At 37.5% G+C, this 15,272-nt stretch overlaps 1 protein-coding gene across 1 annotated transcript in view; it reads left to right on the top strand.

Moving 5' to 3' along the window:
• The window catches only part of RAB8B (RAB8B, member RAS oncogene family), a 40,276-nt gene extending 25,620 nt beyond the window's left edge, over positions 1-14,656 (top strand). Inside the window, exons 3-8 of the mRNA XM_065411831.1 lie at positions 3,393-3,453; positions 4,654-4,731; positions 5,799-5,888; positions 8,082-8,147; positions 10,645-10,695; positions 12,409-14,656. Of these exons, the coding sequence (XP_065267903.1) occupies positions 3,393-3,453; positions 4,654-4,731; positions 5,799-5,888; positions 8,082-8,147; positions 10,645-10,695; positions 12,409-12,501 (439 nt within the window). The 3' untranslated portion in view covers positions 12,502-14,656. The remainder of the gene's footprint in view (positions 1-3,392; positions 3,454-4,653; positions 4,732-5,798; positions 5,889-8,081; positions 8,148-10,644; positions 10,696-12,408) is intronic.
• The last annotated feature ends 616 nt before the right edge of the window (positions 14,657-15,272 follow it).

Raw genomic sequence — 15,272 nt, 5'->3', positions numbered from 1 at the left:
ATCAACTATGATAGCCAGGTCAACACGAGAAACTTAAAATATTGGCTTTTGCAGCTAACACAGTCGTCTTCACCTTCATTTTCCTGTTTGTTCATAATCTGGAAAAGAAAAACAAGCTTTCCTGCGTTTTCAGGTCCCATAGGATTTCTCAATTTGGAATGAATTAGTCCAAAGGAAGAAAATATTCTTGCTACACCGGCAGTAGCTTCTTCTGCCGTTAAAAGTGAGATTATCACTTCAACAGTCTCTGAATCCAAGTGCTTAAGTGACTTCCACCAGTTTACTGGTGTGACTTTCTTTAAAACATCATCAGCAAACATAGATTTCTTGAACGGTTCACCCTTAGCTCTGAAGTTTTATTATAGTTGGTGTTATGGAGGGATGATTACTGGATGTCCATCGCATAGCCAATTCCTCCTCTTCAGCAGTTAAGGTTTGACCCTGGTACCGAGTATTGAGAATATTTGCAAGAAAATGAGCTTCACTACAAAAGTTTTTTCTCTTAATTAAGTAGCCTCTTAGAGCTGGTAGGACAACTCCCACCTTTTCATGTTCTCTGTATGTGTATATATATCTCCTCACTATATGTTCCATTCTATGCATCCGATGAAGTGGACTGTAGCCCACGAAAGCTTATGCTCAAATAAATTTGTTAGTCTCTAAGGTGCCACAAGTACTCCTGTTTTTGCGGATACAGACTAACACAGCTGCTACTCTGAAAGCTGGAGATAAGTGCTTGTCCCATTTGGTTTTTTTTAATGCTTGTAATTTAAATCTGTCATTGCATATTTCTCTTTTTAAGATCTCTCAGTTCCTTCCAAATTTCAACAGCGTCAGCAATAAAAGAGCTATTTCCCTGCATTTTGGTCAAGGCTACAGAAATAGGCTTCAGGGTCCTCGGGATGTGTTCAATATTTCTCTTAAGCCCAATGTTGAGAACTTTGGCTGTGACAGTGCCATCTATTTTTTCACGATTTTGTTCACGCACTGTCATCAGATTGGGCCAGTTCTTGATATAGTGTTCAAAACAGTCCACTACTGAGTTCCATCGTACATCTTGTGGGAGAGTTAGCTTGGTTCCTCCCACTTTTTTCAGAGCAGCTGCTGCAAAGTGGTTGTTACAGAAGTATTTTGCAATTTCCACAACATTAGCCTTTATTTCTGGAACACTGAAGTCTTTGGCTAGGAGGTGCATCAAATGAGCACTGCAACCGTATGTTATTAGCTTGGGACTCTCTTCACTCTCCTCTAAATAATTTCTTATCTTGGATACATTTGCAGCATTGTCTGTGACCAAGCTGCGTACTAGACATTTGATTTTTTTTTTTCCAGTTTGTTATAGCTTTTACTGCTACTTCTTGTAAGTATTCTGCTGTGTGTGCATTTCCTGATGTATCAATTGATTCTGTAAGGAAGACATTCCCTTCTGTTATTACACAAGCACATACAACAGGATCATTGTGGACATTGCTTCACCCATCAAGACTCAGGTTAACAATTTCACCCTCTAGACCTTTTGCACACTGCTCAATTTCTCTTTCATACACTTTATCCAGCAATTTGCTTGTGACATCTGCTCTGTTGGGTGGACTGTATCCTGGTCTTAATGACTGAATCATGTTAATGAAGTGTGGGTTCTCAATCGTATGGAAAGGAGAGTTTGTTGCATAAACAAACCGGGCAACTTTTTCATCAATTACCCCTTTTTGTAATCTGCGGGTTCTTATCACAAACTTATCTATGGTTGTTTCTGGATGATGGAGATTTTTTTTCTTTTTGCTACAGGTGATATACTGTGGCTATGTGACGTGCATGATGTGACTGAAACACTATCATTGGCAGATAACTCTGAAACTATAGAAAATGATGGTGATCTTGAATGTGGATAGTCTTCAGAATCCTGTATGTTGAGGATGGATTCTCCTAAACAAAATAAGTCAATGCAGTTATTTAATTATTATTACCATACTGCTCATTTAGTATTACTTAGTACTACTTTAAAGGTGAAATTGTAAAAGGAAGATCTGCCTATTTCAACTATTTATTTTTTATCATAACTGCATCTAAAATGATAGTACCATAGAGTAACAACTATATTTTTTGCTCAAACATGAGAATTCAAGAATAGTCCAGAAGGAAGACAGGCAGTCCTTAAGAAAGAAGTATGAAATAAAAAAAAATTGCCAACCTGAAGATCCTGCATGTTCAGACATGTTCCTTTCATCATCTTCAACACAGCTTCCTCCTGAGAAGGAACGCTTCTCATGATGTTGTTTCATTCGGGCAACTGGCCTTGCATTTCTTTGTTGCACTGTTTGCATTTTGCATGCATGCCTGTCTTACCCACAGGTAGAGGAACTTCATTAAAATATTCCCAAACTGGGTCTCTCTTACGGATTGCTGCCATGATCAGTCTTCCCTTCTAGTGAGGGAATGGTATGGTAGATCTCAAATCAATGAAGGCTACATTCAGAAAGACCTCAAGACTTCTGGAATATGCTGCTCAAACAGTTTCACTTTTGTTTCTACTTCCTGTCCCTCCCTTCTCACATTTATCTCCAGACTTCTTCTTGTCCAGATCTATTCCGCCCCCAACAATCAAAAAGTTCAATGAGTAGAAGAAACTTTGCACCTTTAGAGAGAGGTAAAGGATTGACTCTGTGTATACAAATTTGCAGAGGGACAATAGGGTTGAGGTCTGTTATTTCTCACTTCTATATATTTAGTTAGTTAAAATATTTTTTGCTGTTAACAAGCATGTTATCTCTGGAGACACAAATCCACAGTTTGAGAACTGCAAAACTAAGAATCTCTGATGGTATCTTCTAGACTGAGCACTGAGTCCCATGGGTAGATAGAAAGATCAATGTAAATAATCTATACAGAAGCCCCTGGAACCTCATAAGATTGGGTCCCTAATCATGAATTATTAGAACTCATTTACACAACTTTTCTTAAACATTACATGAATATATTGTCTCGTATTACAGAATTAGAATTTATAATCCCTATTCCATGATGAGATGTCTTTGAGCTATAATGTATCTTAATTAAAACTATCTTTAGAGAAGTTTTTCCCTCAAAAAGCATTTTATCAAAAAAATCCAGTTTAAATAAAAAAAAAATCAATTTTTTTTTTAAAATCATAGATTTTTTTTTTTTATCCACTCTGTTTCCCCTCGTAAATATCAATCTTAGTATAGTGGTTTGTTGGTACCTTTTTGAGCGCAAAGAAGGAAGATATACTTATTTAACTTTTAAAGGATACTTTTCTTAATATCCAGGAGTATCAACACATTCATTACCTTTTTGTTTTTTATGAACTCTGAAAGTAGTGAAAACAAGGTTTAAAAACAATAAACAAACAAGTGTCTGTTTTCACCAAATTCTAGGGATACAGCAGGTCAGGAGAGATTCCGCACAATCACAACAGCATACTACAGAGGAGCCATGGTGAGTGAGTGTTCAGAGTGTATCTGTTCAGGTGTGACTAAAATCATAATTAGTTTGCTTCCTTAGGTTTAAAGGGTTCAAGCTGTCTTGCTAGAGAGAAATTATAACTCAAAGGTAGGGGATAACAGATTATTTCAGGGCCATTGCTGTTTTTGTGAAGTCTTGTTCTCCAGTTTTCTGCCCATCCATCTTGTATATAGTCACAATCTCTCTGTGGACATAAGAGGCTTATTCACCAAGTTTTGTTTGAGAAACTTGTTTTTATACAGTCACAACACTTTCCTTGTTTCAAGTGATAGCAGGATAGGTGATATGTCTGCTAATATTAAAAGTGAATTTGACTGAGTTGGTTTACCTGCTGTGTCCCCTTCAGCAGCTCTAGAATGCAGCAGCTAGATTCAGACATGATCAAGTATATAAACTGTCTCTAGTGCAACTGCTACTGATTCTAGTTAGTCAACTATTTGACTTCTGAATAGTTCCTTACATTTTGACACCCCATATGTGACAGAGCTATTCACAACATACCGTGACTGAGACATCCTAGGTCAGGCATTAATGCAGTTGTCTGGTTTTACTTACTTTACTGCCACCATATTCTAGGGAGATGCATGCATACATACATACAGCTATGGAAGAGCAGACTTGCTTTGACAGCATTCAGCATCAGCCTTGCTGTAAAACTCTACTCATTTGTTAAGTAGAGCTACTTGCCCCAGGCAAGCAGAATCTTACAAAAGCTGTTCCTAGGCCCTTTGAGAGGTGGGGTGCTGCATAATGAACACTGAAATACTTGTTGTAAACATGGCTTACTTAAGCCAAACAGGATATCAGGTCATGATTACTTTATGGTGATCACAATTTTTCTTTCTAGTAAGACCGACTGCTGGCTGCCTTTTAGTTATAGAATTTACAAATTCTTGCTGATCATAGTTTAGCTAGTTTTAACTTAATATTAAGAGCATAATTATGCTATGTTTAAAAAAAAATAGGTGACAATTAATGGATATATATTGGGTCAAGACCATTCAAAATGTATTCTAAGTGAGATCATATAAAGTCTTCAGAAAGGGCTGTTAATTATAAAGGTACATGTGGCTTACTTACATTTTAGGAGTTTTAACCACAAACAAGCAATGTGTACATCAAATCTAAACTAATATTAAGATTAGCTTTTTTTGTTTTCGTTTTCACCCACAGGGAATTATGCTGGTATATGACATCACAAATGAGAAGTCTTTTGACAACATTAAAAACTGGATAAGGAACATAGAAGAGGTAGGTGATTAGGAAAATAAGCTGCATCTGTTGATATTCTCAAACTTCTCCAAAGCAATGACCCACATCCGAGCAATTTTATTTTCTTTCAACAGAGGGGTGTATATGCGTAGCCAAGTTAAAATGGATGTAAACCAGAGCACAGGGTGGCTTTCTGGTTTACCATGGGCTGGAAAGAGGAAAGTTAGAGACTTTCATTCAAAAATGATCATGCAGAGCAAGGATTTCAAAACCGCTTGCTTTCAGTGAGTGCCTTTAGCTTAACCTTTGCTTTGAAGAGACGAGAAGGAGAACTATTTTCAGTATCTCTTGGTGAAGTTGAGAAATGCTTAACACTACCAGAGTAGTGTTAAGTGTAGATTTACCTGCTTGTGTACATTCAATACCTGGTTGTTCAAATTTTGCCTTTGGTCTTATGTTAAACTTCAGTTGTGTGTTCGTTTCCCCTCACCTTGTAAGTTATTTGAATAGCAAATACATTGACCATACTTGAATGTGAAGGCAGTGCTAGACAAATTGGGAATAGGAAGCCTTGAGCATTAGATCCAAGCAAAATAAGGCTTAATCTGGTGGTGACAGAAATTTATTCTACTTGCTCTCAAAAAAAGAAACCTGCCACCATTCTCTGGTTACATTTGACTATTGGACCTTGCAAAGAAGGGACTATGTTGAACTATCCCAAGGAGACTTCTTATACCATCACATCAGACTGGTCACTGGTGACAGGGGTTAGAAAAGCCTTCCACTCTAGTCAAGAATGGAAGCACATTGATTTAATCAGGCAATTTGTGACCACTTTGCAAGCCAGTAAACATCAGTCTTGTTTTAATAACTTCATTTTGAAGTCAAGCAAGGCATCTACGTGCTGATACCCTAGACATTCAAAATTAAGAAAAATACTTTATTAAGCCTTTCAAAAAGTTTATTCTTCTCTTTCCCCACTGATGCCCTTATTAGGGTTTTATTAGAGTGAGTTCTTATTGTCTAATGTGTGGATCTGTTTCTGATAGGTGAAGATTTATCTTTAACTCTATGCTGCTTTTACAAGAGCTTATTTTTCCCTTCAGCATGCCTCTTCAGATGTGGAAAGAATGATTTTGGGTAATAAATGTGATATGAATGAAAAGAGACAGGTCTCAAAAGAAAAAGGAGAGAAGGTAAATTTTTGGACTACTAAATTATTTAGTAAAGGCGTAATATTTTCTCTGATCTACTGTTCCTAATGATGCTTGTTACTCTATGTGATGTTGTGCAGTCTATATGGTTTTATAAAAACATAATAAGTGAATATAATGTAACTGGAATATGCTTCATGCAAAAGGTCTCTTGTAAGGTATCATTACAAAGCTTATAATCTACTGAGTGTGATCATCCTATTTGTATAAATGTACCACTCTTGTATCTGAAACTAGAAATATGAAATATAACTCTGAGGGCCTATTGTAATTATGCAAAGTGTGGGCCATTAATGGTGGTTTGAAATCTTGATGACTCCCATTGTCTGCAGATGGCTGTGTTTACCTGTGAGTCTTCCTGTATATGTGTGTGCTGGCAAGTGGGTAATGAAGTCTTGCAGTGACATGTGATCATGTCACCTGAACTGGAATCCATCTTTAACCTGGTGCTTTTCCAGTGAGGGGGGGGGGGTGGAAACCCAGAGGGAGAAAGGGTTCCCGCCTTATGCAAAAGATATATAAAGGGGTAGAAGAGAACAGAGTGGGGAGAGGAGCCATCATGAAGAATCCCCTAGCTATCACCTGAGCTGGAACAAGAGCTGTACCAGGGGAAAGAATTGTGCCCAGGCCTGGAAGGTGTCCAGCCTGAGAGAAAACGTACTGAAGCATCTCTGAGGGTGAGATTATCTGTATTCAGTTTGATTAGACATAGATTTGCGCATTTTATTTTATTTTGCTTGGTGACTTACTTTGTTCTGTCTGTTACTACTTGGAACCACTTAAATCCTATTTTCTGTATTTAATAAAATCACTTTTTATTTAGTAATTTACTCAGAGTATGTATTAATACCTGGGGGAGCAAACAACTGTGCATATCTCTCTATCAGTGTTATAGAGGGCGAACAATTTGAGTTTGCCCTGCATAAGCTTTATGCAGGGTAAAACAGATTTATTTGGGTTTAGACCCCATTGGGAGTTGGGCATCTGAGTGCTAAAGACAAGCACACTTCTGTGAGCTGTTTTCAGGTAAACTTGCAGCTTTGGGGCAAGTGATTCAGACCCTGGGTCTGTGTTGGAGCAGACGGGAGTGTCCTGGCTCAGCAAGACAGGGTGCTGGAGTCCTGAGCTGGCAGGGAAAACAGAGGCAGGGGTAGTCTTTGCACATTAGGTGGCAGCTCCCAAGGGGGTTTCTGTGATCCAACCTGTCACACTCTACTTTTAGCAACACCAAACAAAATAATGGGTCTTGAACTCCTTTATGCTTTAGAACCTTCTACACATCCTAGGATGTCAACCTTTTTTTAAGATGGTACTTAATATATGGACTCCAGTTGAGCTTCAGTACTCGTCTCAAGTGAGATGTTCTAAATGTTGGCCTTCCCTATGATAATACAATTCTTCCCTTTGAGGGAACCTGAAAGGGATGATGATCAGGATGTCATTTAAGTGCATTGTGGTGGATCATTCTCTGAATCAGACTCTTTTTTGCAATGGTGAATTATGAATATGTTAAAGTAGCCATATTAAGGGTAAAGTTAGTTGTTTTGACATTCTGGGACTCTTTTTCTAAGGATCCTGAAGTAAGGCTGCACACATGAAATTATAGTTTACACAATCCAAGTATTATGATACTGGCTAGCGGGTCACTGATAGGATTATCTACACCTGCATACGAATGTCTTAGACTACTATTAAGACTTTTTTTTTTCTTAATTAAACTTTTGGTATCCATAGGAAAAGTCCTATTTAACTTGAGTGATTTCCATACAATAATTCAAAAAAGCTACAGAATAGACAAGATACATCCGGATCTGCCTCTAGGAGTATTCTGTGGTGGGGATACAATTCAGTGCAGCTACATCAGTTTACACCCGCAGAGGGTCTGGTCCACCATGTTCAGAAAACCCTTAAGCTATTCTCTCAATTTCTGTAGGAGCTATTCAAACTTCTATAGCAACTGTTGATTTAGTCCTTCATTAAATGCTATACAGCTCTTCAGTAAAAGGGTAATGTTAACATTTTTCCAGGACAAAGAAAGTAAATTTGGGATCATAATATAAACTTGGTTATACCCTTAATGGAGCCTCTGTTCCATTATTAGCTGACCTAAAAATGTCTTGTCACTTTGCAAATTTAATTTATAAACACCAAAACTTTTTAAAACCTGTCTTCCAGTTAGCAATAGATTATGGAATCAAGTTTCTGGAGACAAGTGCAAAATCCAGCATAAATGTGGAAGAGGTAAGATTGGAATTCCATTTTTTTGTCTTAAAACTTAAATACTGTTACATAGTGTTGCTTGCAATGTGATTTCTAACTATTAGCTTTTCTGACCTGATGCATAATGTGGTATTGACCACTTCGCTCCTGTGTCTTCATGTGCTGTCAAATTTGCTTTATTTGAGTATGTTTTTGTAGCATCCAAAACACCAGATGTCTTCTGGTAATATTTCTACATTTGTAGATGGGTGTTAATAGTGACTTTTTTTATTAATGTTGCAGATAGTATAGTCGTACACTTACTAGTAACTAAAAGGTGTCTAGATACTTAGATTGTGCATGTTTTTGGAACAGACTTTTATGTTTATACAGTGTATAAACTGTACTAGGGTACAGTAGGGTCCTGGATTCTAGGTGCTACCAGAGTACACTAGTATATTCTCTTTCCTAGAGATAGATTTCATATTACTATTGGATATACGCCGTACATATGCAACTTCTCCCTGTCATTTGCCAAGAGGACCAAATATATCTTGGCTAGCAGATGGTCTGCTCACTAAGTAGTGAAGAGTAACTCAAAGTAAGTCAGGCTGTCCTATAGCTTCACTTGCTATAATTTTTTCCTACTTTTAAATTATGATTGCCATCCTGCAGGACAACTATATATTTTGTTGCAAATAGAGTTATGAGCTGAACTCACTGAGTGGACCACACCAGCACTGATATCCTCTTCCAATAAAGGTCTGAGGAAAGGAAATGAAGCTTGAGTCTGTCAATGCTGAATTGCCGGAGAATCCCACACAATAGTGTTTATATATACCCACACAAAATAAGTTATCTTAAAATGACCTAAAAGAGGAAAATTAGTAAGGACTCCAAGAGCAGTTACTTTGGTGCTTTCTTTAGGGAGGATTAAGCTATCAATTCATTCAAGATGTCTAGTCATTAACAGATCTGTACATTTAAGCCATCAGTCGTGACATATAGCAATCTTTTTAGAGTGTTTTTTAAAACTAATATTGGTTGAAGGTAAAAAAAATAGCATAAGAGGCAGGACAGCTGATAAATGCTCTCTTCTGGAGGCCACTGTGTTCTAAAAGCTTTCCAAAGTATATGAAAAGGCAGGGTACACTTTATTTAAAAAAAAAAAAAAAAAAAAAAAAAAAAAGGCTTCAATAAGCATTGAGTTCACAATTGTGGAAATTAACATGTGCATTTTTAAAAATAGCTCAACTGATATACGATACCACTAAAGTAAGAAATCTGTGGTACAGTGTGTATATATAGTTTATAGCTAGAATGGATTTCTGTTTTCATTGTCCTGCATCGGGGATAGTGTTTGACCTATTTAAGGTTATCACTATACCAGTGCTTTTCTGTTTGTAATGGTCTGCCGAATTGTGAGGATAAAAGTAACATTAATATTAATAGTGGATAATAAGGAGTGGACTTTAGATAAAAGCATATCCCTTATTCCAGTTGTTCACTCACTGTGGTATTTTTTTTTTCTGCTTAATTGTCAGGAGCATCCTGCAATTTCATCATTATTCCTACCCTGCATAATTAAATGCAGGGAATACGTTGGCACCAAGAGCCAGAGCTCCAAGCTAGCTGCCTGAGTAACTTTTAGAATTCATGTTTTCCTCTCATCCTTATTACATAGCTGGCCTAGACATGTCCGACTCAAATGTAATGTGTAAATCTTGAATCTTATTTCCAACCACTTAACTTCTAGAAGTCAATACTTAATTCTGTTAATAAGTGAATCATGTATGGAACTCAGTTTGTGGTGGTGTCATTTTTTTCTCCTTTATAAATGCATGCTTTCACTCACTCCCATTCCTTCCCTTGAGAACCTTGTCTCCAATTCTAAGCCCTCCCCTGAAATTCCACTTTCCTTTTGGTCCCTGAGAATTCAAGTTCTCTCAATCAAGGATTTCTGTTGCCTTAAAAAATAGACTCTGACCATCACTCAACTTGTATCCGTGTCTGATTAGCCCAATTGTCAAACATAGCATGGCACAAACAAGCCAAAGTGGTTTCTGGCTGTGGGATCAGGAGCTGGGTTGGCTGGGAACCCATGCGCAAAGCATTGGCAGGGACAAAAGGAAATGGAGCTTTGAATTTTCTGTTACAAGCTAACTTTTGAGCTTTTCCACCTTGAATGGTGCTCCTGAAAGGCTAGATTCTAACCACAGGGCACACAACTTGATACTATGTGACACATGCTGCATGTTTGAATTTGGACTCTGGCCCTGAGTCTTTGAAAAGCAGTGTAATGTACAGCAGTGATCTGCCTCAGCAGAAGAGCTGCTCAACAGCAGAAGATGGGGTGAAGGATGCTGACCTAAACACCAGATTATAAAACATGACTATTGCCAAATGAGAGAGTATCCATTGCACACTTAGTGCCTTTGATATAATTTTTAATATTGCATGTTTTGTAGACCATTGTTACTAAACATGTTAGACCATTCAATCTAGTTTGTCTCTAATGTTCCCTTCTCCTTGGTTTCAGGCATTCTTCACACTTGCACGGGATATAATGACAAAACTCAACAGAAAAATGGTTTGTACCTTTTACTTTGCAATACATTAACTTTTATGCATGGTGCAGGCTGTTACAAGGACAGTGTTAAAACACTTCAGTTTTATACTTCTAGGAAAACCCACTGTTTTTACGGTAATCTAACCAGCAGCTTTGTGACTGACAAAAGAAGCAGTCTCTGCATAGACTTGTGATTACAAGTGAAGGCAGGCAATGCTGCTCTTACTGTTCAGCACTTGTGATTAAATTCTCTTCAAAACTATGTAGAGAACATCAAAGTTGCACAGAAACTTTCTGTAAATGAGAAATGCCAGAGTTAAGGTTCCACTCTGCCCCCTTGTGTGCATTTATTATAGCAGTCTTTATTGTATGATCACACATTTCTCAGATACAACTCATTTGCTCTTTCTGTTGCTAAGACTAGGGGACTATGCAAAATATATTACATTGTACAAGTTTCTACTATGGTGCTATTCTTACAAATAGCATTTTTTTTCCCTTCAGGAAGTGTTCAATTTCCTTCTCATACACAAAAGTGGCTGTGACCCTCTTTTGCTCACTTTCAAAAAATAAAGAACACCTTCAGGCAGATATCATGCCTGAAAAACTTTGTTTAAAAAAAAACTTTTTGCAAAGCTACATGCATTTGACAGTGAGGTATTTAACATGGAAAATGTTTAACCTTAAAGTTTCAGCTATAGTTTGCTTTAATGACTCTTGAACATGAGAGGCTTGGGAATTGACCCTAAATTTACATGATCAGTAAGAAGTGGCCCTCTCTATATGTGAGGGACAGGATACATAGAACAATGATTAATCATCATTATTACCTATTTCTAAAAAAGGACATTTGGACAAGCCTTATGGGTAAACTACTTAAGTGACAAAATACTGAAAATTGAAATAATCAGTGGATAAGAATTTAGCTATGCAAATCCTATTAATGTTATGCAAACCCTTTTTGCAAACTTTGTTCCTCAGATATCTTCCCTTGTTAAATAAAACTTCAGAACAAAAAATGTTTGTGTGATAAATTCTGTGGATCCCATAGCAGTCTACATCTTGTGTACAGATTATATAGGGGATCTCTTTACCAGGGCCGGCTCCAGGGTTTTTGCTGCCCCAAGCAGCCCCCCCCCCCCAAAGTCGCGATTTGCGGCACTTCAGCGGCAGCTCTACCGTCGCTGCTTCATTCTTCGGCGGCAGGTCCTTCGCTCTGAGAGGGAGTGAGGGACCCACTGCCAAAGAGCCGGACGTGCCACCCCCCCTCCGTTGGTCGCCCCAAGCACCTGCTTGCTGAGCTGGTGCCTGGAGCCGGCCCTGCTCTTTACCCACCATTAAACAACCATCTCCTGCTAAGAGGTGCATAGTACTTGTTGAATTTATATTTATAAATCTTAGAACACAAAGTGAACACTTAGACTTTAAAAGTCCTAAAATTGTGCTGCAGGTTTCTCATAAATCATAAAGGTGGTCCTTGCCCCACTAAACTGTCTTACGAACTCAGTTGGCTATTCTTTCAGGCTGGGATTTCCATATGGATGCATTAATAATGTGGTAATTTGAGTTTCCAAACTATCCAGCTCCCAAGAGATTAATTGTCAATTACCCAGTAAAACTGCCCCTCTGCTTACAAATATTTCACTTATGCTTTGGAGGCTGGGGAGTGAAGGAGAAGGGGAAATGCTGAGGTTGCTTTTCTCTATTCATAACATAGTTGTTTTGTTTTTTCAGAATGACAACAGTTCACCAGGGGCTGGTGGGCCGGTGAAAATAACTGAAAATCGATCGAAGAAGAGCAGCTTCTTTCGATGCACGCTACTTTGATGAACTCCTAATGATAGACTGCAGCACACTTAGAAGAACCTTTTCTGCTTCTTTGAAAGCACAGGGTCACACAGCCTCAGAAATAATACCACCAAGCTGCTGCTGAGAGCTTCAATGAACGTTGACTGTGTTAAACAAAATACCAAGTGGATTTTGCTCACTAAGTCCATCGACCTGTCGGGCTCCTTTTTCTCAAATGTGGAAGCAATGAAGTGGAGACACACAAATGCAGGACTTAATTTTCTTCATTACTTTCTGTTTTAATGTCTGTTGCAAAAGCTGCTACATTTCTTTTAACTTTGCACATACGTATTAGCCTTTTTATTGCCTGTTACCGCACAATCTAACACTTGTGTTTGCACAGTTTATTGTCCTGTAAGTAAGTACTTTAACAGATTTGTGCATTCTTTTTACAAATTTATTTTAAAAAGCCAGAAGGAATAGATTAAATCACATCTCCAGTAGTCTTTGCTCTACACATGTGATCATGTCTGCCATATGGATATGTTTAACATAATGGGGCTTATTAAAACAAATTGGCATTTAAGAACTTGTATAGGTTTTTATTCAGTTTTTCTCACAAATGCACAAATCCGTTCATACAGAAACTACTGCGTCTTGTATTCTGAATGTAGGATGTTTCTTTTTTACTGGTTTTTACCAAACTTAAGAGAATCTTTTTAGAGCAGAGTTGTCTTCTAAATAGATGTAGTTTTTGTCTCATTTGTTGAATGCACCCGTAAAGCATGTGAATGAATCCCAGTGGTCATTCATTTTTCACCTAGTTTTCTTCTGTTAGCCCAACTCATCTGCTCCTTTTTTGTTCTTGTTTCTGATGACACTTGAGTTGAAATTTTCAACATAACACAGGTGGGCATCCTAGCTATCACTTAAGTGACTTGTGGTAGCTAAGCTGAATGAGGGTATACAAAACTCCTGGATTCTATTCTCCAGTGTATGAAGAGTAATTAGTGATGCTGAGGATGTTTGCTTCACACCTCTAAACCTTGACCCTAGCTTCCTGTGTAGTCACTATAGTTAAGTTCCATCAGTAAAGAAAATGGCACACCAAGGCTTATAATGCAGTATTATGCAGCTGATACTGAATGTGTAAAGCCTTCAGTCTGCACAGGCAATTATAGAAGTTAATCATCAGAAACTGGTGCAGTGATTTAGGCTGCTACAAGCCAAGTTGAAACTTAATTGCCTTTCTCACTTCTCTGAACACCTGCAACCTAGTTTATGTATTTTATCACTTGCTTATTTGTTTTTCAAAGATCTCTCTCCATGAATGATTAAAATTGGTGCTTTAGTTTGTTGTGCCAAACTTGACCATTGTTAGCTTTAACTACAAATTTAACAGAGTCCACCACTTTGGTTATAAGGTGCAGATGGATTGTCTTGTTGACAAACTGCTAACTTTTCTGACATGTCTGCTTGTTTCACTACAGTCACTTAACTTTGTGGTAACAACCAATCCACTGGTTAATATGTTAATGTTTCACTCTGCTTCAGTTTGGGATGTCTGATATTGAATTTGTCATCTTGGGGTCTATCTCAAATATTTTGAAACTAATTCAGTGGCTTTCTACACATTCTCCCCACACCGCTACTTAATTACAGTTAAAGTGATCCTTGTAATTAGATTGTGAATCACAATCTCCTATTCTTACTGAACTAGAAGGCACAGCAAAATATTTGAGGTAGCAAGAATGTTCAAAACAAAAACAACCCTAGCTGCTCTGGCCTACACTTTGCATTTTTCTGGGACAGGCTAATGCAGTTAAGTTTTCTGTATGATAACAAAGTGCTTTCTATACAGCAACTGTTATGACTTCAGTTACGAATGTTGTTAATTTTCAGTAATTTACCTCTGACTTATTTGGTGTCGTAACACATAGATTTGTATCTTGGGGTTGTCTGCAAACCAAAACTGACATGTTCTGTGGTTGGCAACTTTTACAGAATGCTTTGCTTATGTTGTATTTCCTCTGTCTTCTTTCTATTTGGTTCTGTGTATAAACAAGATTAGTCTCCATGAACTTCCTTTTGAAAGAGCCTGTAAGTGAGAGTCTATAAAGTGCTTCTTGACGCAGCAGCAAATTGGGGTATCTGCTCTGTTGTATTAAAAAGAAAAAAAGAAAAAAATCCTTGCTATTTTCTTACATTTAGCTATGCTAAACTGTACATAAATTTGAGGTAAGACCATAGGAAATTCACTTTATGCATGATAAAATGATACAGTAAATATTTCACTTTGCTTAATGTTCATATAATGCTCATCTTTCTCTATTTGTAGAAGGACTTAGTGACAGATAATTTTGTCTGTCCCCTGCTGAAACTGAAGAAATCCAGTTTCATGTGAAAACATTATGGTCTTATGGATAAGGTAAAACAGATTTTTTTTGCAGCAGTATTAAGTGGTTGAGGGGCCGCACTTTATCAGTATACTAACTTTTGATAATGGTCAACAGAGACCTCTTTACTCATACAGTCTGTTGTCAGACATTGAAAAATGTGCTGTATTTTAGCATGTAAATCAGCTGATTATGTTTCACTGGGAACTTTTTCTAGCTATATTTTGCTTTAGGCAAGCAGACAAATAATAACTATGTTATATCTGAGCATCAGTTGCTGGGTGCTGCAGGTTTTCCGAATACCAGTATGATTGTTTTGTGCAGTCTTTTTTGTTGTAACTTTACTCAAGACTATAATCTTAATTTTGAAAGACTCTTTAACTATACCTCAGCTGACTAATATTCTAATATCCA

The sequence above is a fragment of the Emys orbicularis genome, chromosome 10 (genome assembly GCF_028017835.1).
Source record: "Emys orbicularis isolate rEmyOrb1 chromosome 10, rEmyOrb1.hap1, whole genome shotgun sequence".
Lineage (NCBI taxonomy): Eukaryota > Metazoa > Chordata > Testudines > Emydidae > Emys > Emys orbicularis.
This window is presented reverse-complemented; position numbering and strand designations above follow the sequence as displayed.